General features: G+C 37.7%; 1 protein-coding gene across 3 annotated transcripts in view; it reads left to right on the forward strand.

The window, feature by feature from the left end:
- The window catches only part of EML4 (EMAP like 4), a 147,931-nt gene that overhangs the window by 86,503 nt on the left and 42,989 nt on the right, over nt 1–18,439 (forward strand). For 2 of the 3 annotated variants that reach the window (XM_041477038.1, XM_041477037.1), the window contains exons 3-7: nt 3,177–3,306; nt 8,327–8,500; nt 10,622–10,750; nt 13,825–13,850; nt 14,300–14,332. In XM_041477038.1, coding sequence (XP_041332972.1) covers nt 3,177–3,306; nt 8,327–8,500; nt 10,622–10,750; nt 13,825–13,850; nt 14,300–14,332 — 492 coding nt within the window. Of the gene's footprint in view, nt 1–2,771; nt 2,823–3,176; nt 3,307–8,326; nt 8,501–10,621; nt 10,751–13,824; nt 13,851–14,299; nt 14,333–18,439 lie in introns of those variants that run through there. The other variant, XM_041477039.1, reaches the window with a different exon arrangement.

Genomic DNA, 18,439 nt, shown 5'->3' on the forward strand with positions numbered 1-18,439 from the left:
AGTTTACATCTGGTTTTTGTTCCAAACTAGCAGATAAAGCTAAGTGCTACTCAGTCTGAAAAATTTCAGACTGCTTATGCTAGCAGGTGGCGAATGGCATGACATTGGCAGAGGTGTGCAGCCCAGTGCTGGGAGAGCTCAATTGTTTCAGTGGATTGCTCTGGAATTTCTGTTCTCCTGTGCTGCTTCATTATTCCCAGGTCTCTGAAGCAAAAGCACTTGACTACTGTGAAGGATTATCTCTGCAGTGGAGAAGGTTATAGTATTGTTAATTTTTGACATCTGTTGACTACAGAGATGCCCTGGTTAAAAGTCATTAAGAGAGATGTGTGGTTTGGACTGGTGGGTCAGCTTCCTTGGACTTCTGACCCAGCTGGGAAGATCCCCCTTCTGTGTCTCTGTCAGTAGCCAGATTTCATTGCTTGGGATGTGCACAGGACTTAAAACTCGCCTTTCCTTTTCATGATTTAAAATGTAAATGCATTTAATTTACTTATAATTGCAGATGATTAATTTAATTTTTTTCATCCCTTTATAAGTAGGTATTCCAAAGCAGCTTTTGACCATCTAATTAGCATGCAGTATACAGAGAATTTGGAAGGGGCCTTGTTTCTTAGGGATGTTGAGTGTGGGGTTGGGGATTTTTGTTTGTTAGGGGTTTTTTGCTGCTTTATTTGCCTTTTTACATTTTTTTGCACATCGAGTGTGGCACACCGACCAAGATTTTGTTCTGGAGTGTAAGAAAGCCTGATATATTTATGACGCTTGAAAAAAAAAAAAAAAAAAAAAGTCACTGCAGTTTTTTATCTGGGTTATGTTCAATTGTTAGTCATTTTGCAAAAATAGTTTTTACTTCAAAAATCTTAATCTCAAATGTAATTTTGCATGTCTCTTGCTGACATTTTGAGGTACTTTGCCAATCTACCATCAATAACCACATTACTGGAAAACTGTCTCAAAGCTGCTGTCTGGATTTCTTTTTTATTGTTATTGTGTTCATCAATGCATGGAGCAGTGCATATTCCTGTCATGAGTATATGCTGATGTAGAGGTTTTTTTTTAATCAGTTTTGTCCCTGGACATAAGCAGGAGCTAACACTTTCCATACCTAGTAGGGGGAATTATTCTAGATGTAGCCAGTAAAAGAAATAGCAGTGTGCTTCTTGCATACTGACAGTGTGTTCCCCATCTTAACAAGGTCCTGTGCCCTGTCTGTAGCACTGTTGTCCTTTAGACATCCCACTGAGTGCCTTAACCACCATGCTAGAAATAACTGCTCTTACGTCTCCTGATTCACGTTTCTGGAAAGCCATGCTAGAGCTGGTTGGAGAGACATTAATCTATTACAATGAGCAGACAGAGATCTTAGGGTCATACTCAGTTCAAGAGGGAATCATAGGCCTTGATTTATGCATCTCCACAGAGAAGATGACTTACTTTGTCACTGAAAATAAAAGCAGCTAATTTAGAGGCTTTTATAGTAAATGTGCTTTCTAAGCTCATGTGCTTTTGTTCTTGCATCTGAATTATATGAAGTAAAAACATCTCTTGAGCTTTAGAGGTTTTGTGCAGTATATTACAACAAATTCTAAAACAAATTTTTATTCCAAAATGTTTATGTTGCAAATAAAATTTTCATTACAAATAAAACAGTCTCTGAAAAGTACCGCTTGGAAGGGATCATACCAAATTGATTTATTTAGAGTTTAGGAAGAACAATGATCTTCAAAGTGTTTTTGGATTTTAAGTGTGTCTTTACTGTCTTCAGACTTCCTTTATTCTTATTTCAGCCTGGAATATTCCACATGCTCCTTTTGTCTTTCCTGATTTGAATTTCAGATGTGATCACATGCTGCTTGGTGCATTTGAAGCACTGTTTGGTTTGTGTAGGCCAGCCCATTTCATTCATCCAAATAGTTCTGACATCTAATATTCCCTTGATGGGCATCTCTTGTATATAATGTGGTAGTTTAAAATAAGAATCAATTTGCCTCTCAGCCTGCTTGAAAGAGCTGTGCTATGACACATGGCTAGTAGTGTTCAAATGAGGCATCTGTGTATTTGTCGTCTGTGCACAGAACTGTCCCCAATTTTCCCCAACTGCTGTTTTACTCCTCACTTTTATCTTCAGTGTGTGGCTTCATGCCATATCTGTCTCACACTATTCGAAGCCTGCCATGAACACAGACCTGTTATTTTTCTGTCAGTCACGTCCTCTGTGTTTGTTTCTGAAGTCAGAGTGACAACCCTATGAGATGCAATAGAAATTTGCTGTCTGTGAAATGGGCATGTGACACAAAGGGGCTCAAAAGTGACCACTGATTTTTGGATGCTTAATGTGACATTACCCTAGGAATCTTTCTCACTTCAAAAGGGAAAAGTACAAGTCTGGCACTTTAAAGGAGGAAGGGCAAAATTCTCCTCCAAGTAATAGCTTGGAAATAAAACTGGCGCACAAAAAGAGAGACACAGTTAGTGGGAAAGGATGAAACATCAGGTTTGAGTAAAATGCCTTGTATTTCACTGGCATTTTGTGGAAGAGTCAGGTCTGGGAGCTAATTGCCAGGCTAGTGTTCAGCTCTGAAAATAGAAGAGCCTTTGATCCCCCTTGTCTTCCTTGCAATCCCCTCCCACATTCACTGCATAGTTTTAAACTTCTGCAATGAGTGAAGTGGGCATGTGACAGACAACAGCCTTCTTCACATATGCGCTCTTCATTTGTCCCTGGAGAGAGTCTGTAATATTCACTGGATGGGGCACACATTCTACAGAGTGAGCAGTATCAGAAACTTAATAGCTGTACCATGGGCATATACTAAAAGGTATTTTAAGATGGAAGGGGTAGCTGAAATGAAACTCAAAAGTCTTGATTTTTTGTTTTTTTGAATCTTTAGAATCACAACCCTTAAATAATTTAATAATTCTTTCGTGACATCATAGCAGTAGAGAAACTGACCTCTATCACATCATATTCTTGCCTGCCTTAGTGTCCCAGGTTTCCTGGTTCCAGCTGCTTAGGTTAAGGTTTCATGACTATGTGTCACCGGATGTTTGTCCTGAGTGCTCAGGCTGCTGCTGTGTCATACCAGGTCCACAACTGAGAGCTTTTTGTTGTTCGTGTGGACCTCTGGATATAGCTATAAAACCTGACATTCTTTAATATTGCTTTTTTGTAGGTCAGCCAAGCCTCCGAGAAGCTATCTCGATGTCATGTATAACTAACGGAAGTACAGGAAGCAGGAAAACAAGCCACAGCTCATCTGTTTCTGTTGCCAGAAAAGAAACACTTTCATCTGCTGCAAAAAGGTATCCAAATTGTTATGAAAATCAAATTTTTATATATTAAAAAACCCCAAAACCAAACAGAGCAAGAGCTTGATTTTTGTCTTTGCACAGCATTCAGCAGAGCTGCCTGAAGTCCAGTAAGGCACAAATAAACTTTGGAGATTTACCATGTTGTTGGGCTGTGTACAGAAGAGTTCTAAAAAGAATTTAAAAATTTAGAGTATTTCTTTGGTGTGTAGTGTCCAAAATGAATTCTCACTAAGGGAATACGAAAATGTACTTCCAGTACAACTGGAAAATTTTTCCTTCTGGTATTCATATGCTTTTTTTTGTTGTTGCTTTTTTTTGTCCCCCCTCCTTCCTTCCCTCAAGGAGATTAAAGGGCAAAACTGACTTCATTGTCTGGAGTGTAAATAGTAGGCAATAGCAAAATAACTATGAGACAATAGTAAATTGTGTAAGATAAAGGTTTACATTTTTGGGTAGAAAATCTAACCCAAAATATGGCTACTTAGTCCTTATGAAAAATATCTCTATCAGATCTCAAATGTGAAGAAATAATATTGCTTGAATAATTTGGAAGTTAAATGAGCTATGAACTAAACAGTAGTGATTTTCCTCCATGTAATACTTTCAGCTTCATACAGTAAATGAAGTGTTTGCTTAATTGCTTTTTTCTGTGGGTCTGTTAGACAGTAATTGCATGGCTTCTTCAGCAGTAGGTTTTGTACCTATTCTTGTTTGTTGTGAAGAACAAGCTGCCAGATATAGCCACGGGGCAGAGAATACTCTAATGTGTAACTGTGGTAAGTTATGTGAACAAATTCTTGGCCTCTGTAGAGTACTCTGGTAGCTTCAGTAGCTGGTTTATCTTCTAGTGTGGATGTAAATATTGTGCTGTACAGCAAGACAGGGAAGTTATATACTTCAGGGAATAAAAATGCTGCAAGCAAATATAAACTGTATGAGAATAAACCAGAAGAAGCTTTAGTGCCCTTTGGAATTTGGAAAGGGAATTGGTGCTCTTCTCCACTTTGTAGCATTGCATAACTTTCTTTTTATCGAATTCTTACATTTACTTTAAAACAATAAATCAGACAGGGATCAGTGTATGTCTCTATCTGCTAGTGCGACAGGCTCAGGGACAAAAGACATTCCTGCAGGAAGGTATTTCTTAGTTAGCACTTTTCTATTAATCTTAGCCCTGTGGCTCTTGGCACTTTGATGAGAGCCAGTCTGGTTCCTGTGGTGTTCAGCTTGCGTTTGTGCTGAATCACCTGCTTGATTCATTGGCTGCTCAACACTTGACTACAGAAGAAGAGCAGAGTGGAGTGGCTGGCATCCCTTTCATCTGAGTTAAGGTCTTTAAAAGGAGACCTGGATAGGCCAAATGAGAAAACCTTCATTTGCAGAGGGCAGCTCTCCCTGGCCCCCTGGGTAGCTATCCAGGGGAGGTGCTGGTGGTTCCAGTGCAGCTGAAGACACATGACTCCCTTTGTCAAGACTTGTTTTAGAAAGGCTTTGGAAGGTCCTGTTTCCAGGAGTTCCTTTTACTGTCATGTCTTTATTACTTAAATTTGTTTGGTACTTGGAAGAAACAAATTTGCCCTTTTGTAAAATTACCAGCTCAAGAAAGGGGAGAGGAAAGGCAAGTAAATGCCAGTAGTAGTCCCATCTGCTCACAAAGGCAGAGTAACCATGTTTATTTCTAACACTTGTTGTGTTGAAAAGGAGAGAGGCCAAAGGAGACTGGAATGTTTCACCCCGCCTTATCCAGGCCTTTATTCAGGCTGAAGCTTGAACTAGTGCAGCAGGTGGACAAGGTCATCAGCTGACAGAGAATTAACCTTTAGGTTCTAAACAAACCCTATAGCCTACCTAGGGCTTTTCATGTTCTAAGGGTTTTCATGTTCTACAGCCGTACTTCTAGCCAAAATATCATAAGGCCTACTTGTGTCCAAACTGTAACTGGTGTTGAAGTTTAGTGTGTGCATTTCTTCTATGAATGAGCAGTTTCATTTCCTGGACTGTTTAATCTTGTCCTGTGAACCTGAATATTGAGACCATGGATATAATCAGCTGCCTCAGTAGCTCCACAGCAGCAGGATGTCTCATTTCAGCAAAGGCATGCTAAAATACCAGCAGTCACTAAAATCAGAGCCCAGGAATGTTCCGTGAACAGCAGGTAGATGATGTCCCATTAACAGAGAGGAAGTCATGGATATGTTGAGAAAATTTCAACCCTGTAGTTTGGACTGGAAATAGGTTTATACTTTATACAAACAAAAACCAACCAAACAATGACTGTCAGAGACCTGTTTGATAATTTTCCTTAAGACTAAACATTCTTCTGGAAATAGCATCTGATAACAGTAGTCTTGATGTTTCAGAGTGACCACCATCCATGGCAGATGCCAATGTGTTGTGGTCCAAAGGATGAAACACTGTACTAAGTGAAATTAGAGAAGCTGAAAAGTCAGGACAGATAGTAATACCTCTCAACTACTCACTTGTAGACTGAAGAAATGCCTCATCAAATTGGGTTTTGGAAAGAATTTTTGGATGCATTAAATGACTGCTTCCCAGAACAGCTACTCTTATGAAACCCACGGGAAAAGATGCTGGTTTTGATTTGATTTCAGCAGTTACACAAGACCTACTAGAAGAGGTATTAGTGGGAGAGCCACTCTGTACTAGCCAGTCATAATACAATTAAGCTGAACATTTTAGCAGAAGTGAGCAAACCAAATAAATTCAGAGCAAAGATATATGTAGCAGTACTCAGACTGCCACATTTCTACATGATTTCCTTCCAAATTAAAATGCCAGCCAAAAAAGAAGCCTTCTTGCAACCTGGTGGTAGATAAAAGCGCTTTGTTGGAATCCAAGCATACCTTGTGCTAGAATCCAGAGTGAAACCAGAGTGGTCCAGTGATTCTCATGGCCCAACAAAAAAATTAAGGACTGGACCTCATGGCAGAGAAGTGAAATAGATAATGCACAGTGACAAGCTCAGTGAAGACATTCCCATGCCAAACCTGCGGTTTCTAGGAGACAGATCAGATGAGTTTGGCTAGGAACACAGAAAATATGAGACTGAACTGATAAATTAGATGATATGCTGCTCTCAGCAGGTGGCATTCACCTGAGCCTGCTGGGAGAGTGCAGAGGTGAATTGCTGATGTTCAATAGGACATTACAAAAAGTGGTGTGTACCTGTCACAGTAGGAATAGAGAGGACTTCTGTTTTCTTCAGCGAAAAGAGATTCTGAGAATTTATTTCACTATACTGCATTTCTTCCAACAGAATGCACAAAGATTAAGTGTAGTGTGCTTTGCACCCAGCAGTACAAGCTAAGTATTCTGAAAAAAAAAAAAAAATTTTCTATGCTACCAGTTAATTAAGGATTTTTGGTTATAAATTATTAATCAAAACCTCACAGTTCTCCAAGCTTTGTTCTCTGTGTGATCACATATAAGCCCTCATGTGAAAGCTCTTTGTTTTGCTTTCATCTGGGTTTTTTTGAAAAGCAAATGTCACTCTGATTGATTGTATTGACATTTTAAACTGGATAGTATGTTTTACAGTAGAAATCCTGAGTGATCCTTACAGATTTGTCTGGGTTTCATGTTCCTGTTTTGACCTGTTTTTCAATGCGTCTCTTCTCTGAAAGCAGTTGGAAAAGTTGAACTCCTGTAAGCCTTGGGGGCTTTGTCTCAGTGGTAGATGATACAATTTAACTGAAATAACAAAAGAAACAAAAAAAAATCTTCTTAAGAATGATATGTTAAAATTGGGTGCCCATTTTTTATTAATTTATTTTGAATGTTGCTTTATTGTTTTCTTCGTGTTTTGGGAAAAGGTAAATGGAAATACAAATAACTATGGTAATGTGAGAATTCAAGGTGGGGAGGGGAAATTGTTGTGAGGGAAAAAATATTGGATTCTCATGTTCAGAAAGATACTCTTTCTTTTTTTACTTTGCAGGTTACTTTGACCCTAAGACAAAAATCTTTCTATTACATTTTTAGCTGTTGTTTGTATCTTGCTTTATTTATTCACTGAGAAATCTGTCTTGAAATATTTAATTTTTTTACCTTGAAAAAGAAATAGGCCATTCACTTGAGAGTACTTTTCTCTTCCAGGTCCCAGTATTGTTTGTGTGATTCAGTATATTACAAAGTATGCAACTTCATAGAAGAACCTTTTAATTAATCTTTCTGTTTACCCAGCAAACCTTTGGTTTGGTTTTTAGTAGATTTAAGGTTGGTAATGATATGTATTTAAATCAGTTTCAAATATTAAACTAATACATACAGCACTATGAAAATAAAGATGTGTTCTTAGCTGTCATGGCTGAAGGCATTAAAGAAGTTGTGAGACAATCTGGTATTAGTCAACTAGAGATCAAAACAGCCATGAGTTTTCAGGGATGATTTCCTTTGAACTCTGGTACAGCCAAGGAGAGCCCAGGGACCAGCACCAGCATTCCAGGGCTTTGGTGGCATCTCAAAGCTAGTGGCATGTATGTCCACAAATAGTTTCATGGTGGACTTACACTAATGAGAGACAGCACAAGTCTGCCTTGGCTTGCACTGAACCTTGGCTGGCAGCACAACGTGGTGGTCAGTGAGCTCTGAAGCAGGGGATGGTTTCTTCCTGAGGGACAGCAGATTTGTGGAGTATCAATTTGTGTCAGCTTTGAATGCTGTAGGAGAACCCATGAATGAAGGACACACTCAAATTAAAGTTGTATTAATTTTAAAATCATAGTTAACATAGTACAGCTGAAATATATAAATATTCTTCCATGTCTCCCTGACTGTTTTTTATTGTTGGAAAGAGTGGATAAACCTTAGTTCAGCAAAATGCTAACATGGAGAGATTGAATAAATAATCAAGGTGTTCTTTTGGTGGTTGTATATAGTAAGTTTTTAAATGTCTCTCCCATCTTTTCACAGAGGACATTTTCTCCCACCTTGCTAATTTATTTGCTTGTTCTCTTTTTTTTCCCTCCCTATGTTACACTTTATTTTACAGCGGTACAGAAAAAAAGAAGGAAAAAGCTCCAGGACAAAAAGAAAAAAAAGAGGACTCTCATTCTAATGATCAAAGTGCACAAACTCAAGCATCACCTTCTCCCCAGCCCTCCTCACAGACTCTCCAAACACACAGGCAAACTCCAGAAAGCAAGAGTTCTGCTCCAGCTAAAAGGTTTTCACAGTACCACAGTACAGAACTAGAAATGACTGTAATGATACTGGGTTCATATTTGACAACAAGTCATGTGAAATAGTTCTAATCTCATGATCAAACTAAGGTTGGATACTTTTTCTGCTGGAGAAGATGCATTCCATATGCATTCCAGCAGAATAAATACATAAAAATGCATGGGTTTTTTAATACATTTTCAAGATTACAGAGGTTTTTTTGTTCTCAGATTAAAATCCTAATACAGTAGATTACCTCTAATCAGCCGTGATTATAAAATATTTAATGATCACTCGGACTTGATTATTCTCAAATACACTTCATAGATTATGTCTGACATAGCTGAATTTATGGAGTGTATTTTCCACATGGCCATTATTATGTCTCATAACAGTATTTTTTAAATACTAATATGATTGCAACTCTTGGTTCAGAAATTTTTACTCTCAAATTATTCTGTGAAGTGACTGCAGTTTTGTTTTTGTTGGTGTTTTTTTTTTTTTATTTCATGGCCTTTCCCTTTTAAATTCCTGCTAGGTTGCAGGATGGCTTACTTTCATTCTTTACATGAGTGAATTTCTGGTTTTATACCCAGATCATAGGACTACTTGACTTGAGTAAATGCAGAAATTTTTGAGGATTGCCTCTTAAGTTCCCACTAATTTTTGTGGGAATTAGGCACAGGGGGGAAAAAAAAGGTACATTTTAGAGATACTAGATTGCATTTTGAAGTCAAGAAAATGGCTTTTAAGATTTGGATGATAGCTTCTGAGTTTCAAAACTATGCAGATCACTTGGCATGGTTTCTTTTAGTTTTGTTTTGGTTTTTTTATTCATTGTTACCTTACCGTTTTCGAAGGTGTAATTTTTTTCTTTTACTCTCTGGCACTTACATACTGAAACAAAATGAAAATTCAATTTATTACTTTGAAATTGACCCATTTGGTTCACAAGATTGTTGTCTTGCATCGCTTGAATTCACAGCTCTTATAAATATTTAAACTTCCACTTGACTGGTGCATGTTATAACACTCCATAAAGGCTCTGTCTCCATGTCTTGCACAAACCTGTGAGTTGTCTGAAGCTGAACTTGCGGCCTGTTGTTCTCTTGCTTGGTATCTCCCTGTAAAGATGTCTGAAGTCTTGCTTACTAATCTTTTGCAGTGTGGGGAAAAATAAATGTCTTTTTCAGTCTCCTAAGGGTTTAACTTGATTTGATTAACTTGTTTGTCACAGGACCTTTGAGCCTCTTGAGGTGCTGTAGAAGGAGCTTGCCATTTCTAAGGTTGCATTTCAGGACTTAACTCCTGCAAAAAGCATTTCTGACGGGATGAAGTGTGATACTATTAGCAGGACATGTGCAAACTCTAAATCAGCTGGGTGAAGGTTAATTTGGGCTAGGTAACTTTTTGAACATGTATTCTGTGATTAAGGCACATGTGAGATTTTTGAACTAGTGACTGCGAAATTTGCAAGTTCCCATTAGTGTAAATTGGCTGCAGTAAGATTGCTGAAAAATTATGTCAGAATTCATGGGTTTGTCTGTAGTATCAGGCCAAACCTAGCTTGTCTTACTCATGCAAGAGGTTTGCAGACATTTGTTTCAAAAAGATTAAAGCCATTAATGTGATTTAGTATGTGCTAACTGCAAAGCTTCTATATGTAACTTTCATCTGATAGAACTGTTCTGCCTCAAAAATCAATGTGCTAAAGCTGATGAACAGTTAATCAGGGAAAAAAATTACATTGTTATCTACTTAAGTGATTTTTTTAAATATAGTTTATTCTTTAAGGCTTATATACTTAGCCTCATTTTTTCCACTACTGTAATTTGTTAGTGATGTAGTAATGAAGTATAGAATTATTTTGTTCAAGTCTTTATGTGAGAGCATTTGGAAATGGAAAAGAATAGATAAAATATTTGGCAATTGTCTTGCTCAATTGTTTTCATTCATCCAGTTAGAACTTTTTGACTAATCTTTTTTCCCTGTTTCGTGCTGCAGCTTGAAGGAAGATCTAGCTCTGCTTTTGTCTCCTGCTGCTTGATCTGTCCATTTGCATACGAGTTCCAGATATTGTTACATCATTATCTTGTAATTGTAAAACTTGTTTTGTTTCTTCTAGCATAAAGAAATCATTGACTGTTGAAAAAGCTCACAGTGCTTGGGAGAGTTCAGATGACAGTCGCAACAAGCTGATGAGAGTAGCATCAACATCTAAGTTAATATCAAAAGTGGCAAAGAATGCAGACAAGTATGTATTGGTTTGGTACATAAAAACAACAGAACCTGAGAGTCAAAATATTATGAAATCACACGATTCTAGTGAACTTACTGGTGTGTATGCTAGGACCTTTTGCATCTTTGTTTTTTACCATGAGTACTTACATATCCTGGCAGTTTGGTGCTCCAGGTGCCCATGGAATTGTAAGATTATAATAAAGTAATTCTTGTGTAAATATGTTTTAGTATTGCCTGTTTGGATTAGCAGAATTATGACATTTTATGGCTTAATGCCAGTGATGTGAAACTTCCCCCTAGTTGTTTTTGTTTGGTTTTTTTTTCCTAATTAAAGCTGATTTGAAAATGCAAGTATATTTCCTTGGAGTCAGTTTCTGGATTTCACATAGGATATGTTTCCAAAGTAGACTGTAATAGTAGGAATATACTTTTATGATTTCAGATAAGTCCCTCAATTTAACTGTTTATCAGGTTCCTGGTTGCACATTCTAGATGATAGGCAAGGATCTTCTTTTCAGTGTCACCTTCAGCAGGTGATGTGCTGTAGCCAACCGTTCCTCTCACGCCCTTCCTCAGCAGCAGGTTTTCTTGGTTTGTGGTCTCCAGTCAGTGCCTCTGGGGGTGAATAGCACAGAGTAGTTACTCCTGCTCCTGTCAGCACAGGGGCAGCAGTTTGCTTTTTGCTGTAACCCCACACTGTTGGCCTTTATTGTGACCCACTCTTGTCCTCAGTACTCTCTGCCATTTGGGTTTCCCGCTTTGTATTCACACACTTAATTGCTCTTTTTGACTTTGTTGAAATTTTTCTGTAATTGTTGTGTTGATTTTTTGACTGATCCTTCTCCTATTTGCCAATATCCCCCCAGTGTGCTGGCATATTCTTCCAGCTAGGTGTTGTCTGCAGATTCCTAGATCTGCTCATTAATCTTCATGCTAATAGCCCTTAATTGGTCCAAGGCAGAACTACCTGAAAACCATTCTGAAATAAAGCACCTCAGACCTTTCAGATTAATTGCCAGTTTTTTTATGATTATGTCTGTAGTGCTCTCCTTAGCTTGCATCTAAGACTGTCAAATACCTAGTCAAGAGTGGTGCAAGTGCATTCCTTCTTCGCTGGGAATGGGAAGAACAAAACAAACTAATCTTGGGTGTGGATAGCGGCACATTTACTAAAAGCTTTATGCTTAGCCTGAAGAGTTCTGCAGAGCAGTGGAGTGCTATGTGTGAGGGGATTATGTGTTACATATTTTGCAAGTATTTCCTTTCCTTTTATAATTGGTTTTCACTGCTGGAATTTAAAAGCCCTCTGGCAATTTAGATTATAGCATGGCACTGCTGGATAATATTTTGGAATGACAAAACCCTCTGCCTTGATTTTTTTGCTGGGGTTTTTACTATTCTACTAAAATACCTTTTACAGTGTAATACATATTTCAAATTTGCTAAAAGTAAAAAATAAATTTTACTTTTATTGATACTTTATATATTGGTTCAGACATGGTCAAAATAGAGGTATTTTATTTCATTTTTCTGTTATTCTACTTATTTCTGAGAGATCTCAAATGTTGCCCTTCTACAGTCTCTAATGTAGAATAAAAGTCAGGTATCTAACAAAAGCATGGAAAATAAAAATTAATTTTAATTATTGTTAGAGAAAGCTGTCTGTAACTTGAAGCTGTTGTATCTTAACTATATTTGGCAAAAACAAAGCCTCAAACGTGAATTGTATACCACCACCTGCTTGAAGTGTGGATGTTTTATTGTTGTGTCCTTTCTTCTTAAGCTGAGATTTGTAACAGGGGCACCGTTTGCACACAAGGACATACATTTATAATCATTTCTTACTCACTTTGTGCGCCACATTTCCATAAGAACTGGTTGGTATTGTGCAAAGACATATTGTTGTATTTAATTTATTGTTCCCAATTAGAAACGTTGGCCTCATCTGCTTGATGCTACGGAGGTCTTGTGCAAGGGAGCAGAATTCAGCCCCTAATGTGGGCCCCAGGACAGAAATGTTTTACATATGCTTTGCACTATCAGCCCAGGATATGAACTTTGTTTACGCAGCTCAGCCTGTAAGTCAGCACAGGGCTGTAAATCAGTCTGATAAAGCCATAAGAAGCAAGAGGGTTCCCACGGCAACCCATCATTCAGTGATTTTCAGGCAAGACTGGGAATCCACTTTAAATTTTTCATTTGATAGTGTGGCAAAGGGTGATTCCACCAGCAGCCAGAGATTACTTCCCTCATGCATATGCTTGACCCTTTGTCACTGTTACAAAAATTTGACCTCCATCCAGCTAAAAATACTGGATGCCACTCATACCTTTCTGCTGAATTTCAAATGAATTCAAGAGGGTGTTTTATGCAATGCATTCTCCTATCCAGGAGTGTTATTCTATTAAGAAGTAGGTCTGATGCTGGAAATTAGTATTTCTTCCCTCTTCACAAAATAAAAAAAAATACTGAGTTTTTTATGAGTAACTCATTTCTGCCTCTGGTAAGGAGAGATGTCTCAACTATGCTCTACTGAAGACTTTGTGTTGCACATCCAGTAATGCTGCAGGGATCTGGTTTAAGTGAAACTGCAACTTGCTTACATTTAATCCATGTGTCCAATAGAGTTAATTCCTAGAAAAAATTGTGCTGTTGTGTGCTGACAGCTTATTTTGACAGGTGTTAAATGCTTTGCATGCAGGCCTGAGGATGTTTGGCAGCTTAAAATATTTGGTTATTACAAGTTCTCACTCTCAAAATGGAATTTTCTGTGCACAAGGAACATGCCCTCTATAATTTATTTTTAAAAGCTTTTTTTATTTGGAATTTTCAGAGTAATTCTTAGAAGCCCTTCCCATAGGGCCAAAGACTAAGTTACTTGAAAGGTACAGTGAGCTGCATAGAATAATGTATGAATAAAAATGCACTGCAATGATCAAGATAAGCTGTTGAGCATGGTACACTACAGTTACACTGTACACAGAATCTGATGCGATTGCCAAGTGCAGTAATGGGTAAAAATTGATGGTATTGCCTTGATAAGCATTTTGCATATTATTAATGATAATATTTTTAATTTTTCCACAGGCACAAAGATGTCATTGTCAGCCAAGGTAAATAAAAACATTTATTTTTAAATACTGGATGAAGTTGAAAATATTTGCTTTTGACTGAATAGTATTTCCTGTAAATGAATACATTGGGACATATGCTTACGAAACAGGGGTTTAGAGATAAAATGGCATTAATCAACTCCAAGAATTCATTTGGCAAAAAGTTACTCCAGACACATATATGAATCTTTAAAATTATGGAGAAATATCTCAACAGATTGGGTCTTCAGTAAGTACAGAAGTTTTTGGTAGGTGGGTGGTGGGAGGATTTGATTTATTTTTGTCAAACAAACAATTTTCTAAAAATTATTTTCTCTATGTATATGTGCATAGAGAGAGGTTATAAAAATAATCTAAAATTTTGACCTATGTACCAGTCTTCATCCAAGCAAGTGTGAGTGAGACTTTAGAAATAGTTTTAAGATATTTTATTTCTGTCCCATAACTAGCAAAAATGTCAACTCGTGAAAAAAACAGCCAAGGTAAGAATTAAGCTATGCCCTTTGGTCGCTTTCTTCTAATTCAGCACTCTCACAAATCTTTTATTTGGCTTTTCACCATGAAAGAGCATCAGTCTCTTAATCATTGTCTTAATATTTCAGCTCTGTTCTCTTGGAAATTTATACGCATATGCACATTGCAATCTGTATGGGGACTATTTGGGGATAGTTCAAATAAATTATGGCACACATAATTTCATCAGAGAGGAATATGTGTTCAAATAGAAGTCTTGCATTGTTGCCTAAGATATCAGAGTGTTAAGAACTGCCAACTAAAAGATTTGTTTTATCTCAGCTTTCTGTCTTGCCAATTTTACAACATATAAATGCTGATTAGACAAGAACAGAGACTGAAGGTTTTAATAGTCTCCTGAAACGAAAAATGAGTCTATTCTGAAGTGTATGTCTTTGCCCCGATGAATCGTGCATTCTGTGGCTACCTGCTGCTGCTAGCTTGTTCAGTCAGGAAAAGGAGCCATCTATCTGAACATTTGGGATGTGACAACAAGAGTCCACTTCTGGTGTTGCAAAACTACTCTGCTTTGAATGTCCTGCAAACTGTACTGAAGCATGCAGTTTCAAAACTAAAGCATGTAACCAAGTGCATGCTGTACACAACAGATCTATGTACAGGGGTTTTGTCTTGTGCTTTTTTGCTGCTAATTAAAAAATCTGTAGTCTTCAGATTCTGTGCTGCCAGCAAGTTTGCATTACTCACACTTTGATTGCTTTTGGTCTCCTTCAAAAAAGAAAAAAAAGCCCTCTGATTTTTTGAAAGTTAATATATTAATTGTTGGAATGAAAGCAAAAATCAACTTGGATCCAATTGCTTTATCTTTTTCTAGTTCACAGAGAAATTACAGGTATAAAAATATTCTGAATTAATGCTTACCAAAAGCACCTTCAGAGACAGGATGTGTGAAAGGGAATTAATAAGTACCAAGAACAAAGAAGAAATGTTACATTACGCCATGGTGCTTAACAAACCAGCTGTGGAAGAGTACAAATGTGCAGTAAAAGGAAAGCTAATCAGTAGTGGCCAGACCAGCTGCAATTTACCTTCGCAAGTTTTTGAATAAAACTATTATGTTAAAAATACCTTTCCTGGTAAAACCAGCTTTTTACAAAACCAAGTTATGTATAGCTAAAATACCTTCAGTACTAATTACTTTCTTACAATGTGCTTCTACAAGTATGCTTGTTCTGCCCAAAATGGACCATCCTGAAATTCTCTCATTCTAGTAGCTGTAACTTCAGTGACTTCAGTGTGTTCCTTATCTTCTGTGTTACTGTGCAGAGGATGTGATGCATGGGCCCCTTCCAAGTGTGTCATGCCATAGTCTGTCCTGAGCCTAACTGGAATCAAAGAGAAACATGATGCAGATAACCGGGTTCCACACATGTGGGAGGTGGAGGGAAAGTCTTGTAATAGAAAATGCATTTGCTTCCATTTTAAATACATGGAGTGGCAAAACATAGTTCTGTCTCTAACATGGATGCGGATACAATTAGAGGATTCAAAGTTGTTTTGGTTTTTTTTGTTTGTTTGGTTTTGGTTTTTTTGGTTTTGGTTTTTTGGTTTTTTGGTTTTTTTTAATATTGACAATTGAATGTATTTTTGACAGGTTTTAGAGTGTGTCTGTGTGTGTGAGACTGTTAGCTTTTACGTTGTGTTTGCTGCCACAGAAAAAAGCCTGTGTAGGTTGCTGTTGTTGCAGCAGTTTACCCATCCTTCCCAGTATAAGCTTAGCAATACTTGGTCACTTTTACACGAGGACAGATGACTTTAGCCTGTTTTGTACTTGACAGTTGCCACATAAGTAAAACAATGTCCAGTTGGCACCTTGACCAAACTGGTCAGGAAGCTGAAGAGTTGTACAGACAGTTAGCATCATGTTTCTGAGGTAAATCCTGTGGACTTGGACAGTGTTGTCCTGGGTAGGGTGGGATGAAAAGCTGCCCTTGCTCATGGTGTTTGTACAGAAACTTCCTGTTCTGGAAGGCAAGAGCACAAAAAGTTACAGCTGCTTTAATGCTCCTTTGTGGCATGCCAGCCTTTGCCTCTAGGGGTGAGCAGTCTCTAGCACATTGTTAATTAAGTTACAGCAGCTCCCCTGAGCTGCTCATTTCACTGAGCTGTGTGTAAAACACTGTGTATGCTCCCAGCACTCATCTCCCGTAAGGATTGCATCCATGTGCTTCCTAGACCTAGAAATTCTGTGAAGGACGCTCTTGGGAAGACTGCTGGTGTGCAAATTGTAAAGCTTCAAAGCAAATCTACAGTAAAAATACATCAGTGTCTTTATACACACATAAAATAAGTTTGGAATCACTGTGAAATTGCAAATTTTCATAGCAGAAAGTGTTTGCATAGGATAATGGGATGGAAGACATCAATTTTGTGTTGCTTTGAACATCCTGGAATCAGTTTGTTTCCTTTTTTTGATTCAGCTAATAAAAAAAATAGCTTTAAAAATGTTGGTATGGTATAGTACCACAAAATACAGCTGAACACATTTTTGCATGCTTAGCTCTCAGAATGTAATTTTTCTAGCAGCAGAAGATACTGCAATTATATCTGTCTTCTGATACTCTGTAGATTCATTGTGGTTTCTGTTGGTGTTGGTATTAGCTATTAAAGTGAAAGACTTGGGGAGCAAGTGAGAGTCATAGCTGAGCTTCAGCAGTGAAAGGCATTAGCTGTGGTGTCGGAATTGGCTTTGGTTTGGTGTGGAGTCCCCCAGAGAGTGTTGCATGTAAATGTCAGCAGGACCTAGGCAATTCTCTCCTGCCAGGAGCAGCAGCAGCATGGGCAGCCGCAGCCTGCAGCTGTCTTGTGGGCAGCCACTTGGTTTTTTTTGGTTTATCTGCTTGCCAAAGCCGCAAGTGTTGCAGTGTCATCTCGTACCTTCTCAGTACCCAGTTTTGTTCCCTCGGTGCCTTTATCTCTCCCACTTGGGTTGAATTGTATGTACTTCAAGTAAGGTTAGTCCTGAGCTTTATGCTTCTGGTTATGTGTTGCAGCAGAAGTCATAGGGTCAGTTTGTTTGTTTGTCCTTGTAAACCACCAACCTTTTTAGAGTAAAATCCAGTACTAAAATTCTGTGAAAATCCAATAAAGCTATGGGTGAAATGAACAGGTGCTTACTACAGCCTTAAAAAGACCCTAACTAAAGTTACTCTTTTAAATTCTTTACCAGCAGGTGTTTATAATTCCCTATTAAAGCCATCTTGCTTCTCACTTCAGCAGAAACATTTTTTAAAGTATTAATCATAAGGCATTCATATTTTTATACCAAGAAGTTAAAGACCTGGCTTATTTTGAGATAAAAGGTAATTTATTTCCCTGAGATTGTATGTTTGAGTTTGGTTTTCAGTGACAGCAGCTCCATATATGAATCACTTGTTCACTTATTATAAAGTAATAAGAGGCACTTAAACTTTTTGGATGGCAATAAAAACCATATGTGAAAGAATTAATGAAAACCATGCACTGCATTCCTAAGGTTTTTGGTTTTGGTTTTTTTTTTCTTTTTTTTTAATTGTGCTTTTTTAGTTTCCAGTACTTTTTATTCTGTTAGTTTAACTGTGTTATAGTTTTAGCTTCATGGACAGAGCAGTTGTGGAGCACACAATGGAAAACATGTACCCTGCTGACAATGTGTGCTGTCTGTGGAGAGTGCAAAGGCTACCTCAGACTGCTTTCTCATCAGACAGTGATTTTGTATCAGGTGGTTGTTGAAGGTGCTCCTATACCTGAGAGCAAATAGATACGCCCATCTATCATTACTGAGCTTCTTGCTCTTGTTCAGGCACAGTGCATATTATTGAAATCCATCAATACTGTCACAAAACCAAATGGTGTACTTGGGAGTTTTTATCACCGATACTTGGTGAAGTCAGCATTCCAGTATTCCTTGTTCAGTCTTTGTTTTTCTTTTTTTTTTTTTTTTATAAAAAGCTATAGTTTAATATTAAACTTCAGTTGTTTCAGTGCTAATGGTAACTGTTGTTAACATCTAGATTCATAATGTCACCCAATAAATTAAAAAGCAAAATTCACATTGTTGATGACTCTCTTTGTGTGGA

The sequence above is a fragment of the Pyrgilauda ruficollis genome, unplaced genomic scaffold (genome assembly GCF_017590135.1).
Source record: "Pyrgilauda ruficollis isolate IOZ18807 unplaced genomic scaffold, ASM1759013v1 scaffold4, whole genome shotgun sequence".
NCBI classification, from domain to species: Eukaryota; Metazoa; Chordata; class Aves; order Passeriformes; family Passeridae; genus Pyrgilauda; species Pyrgilauda ruficollis.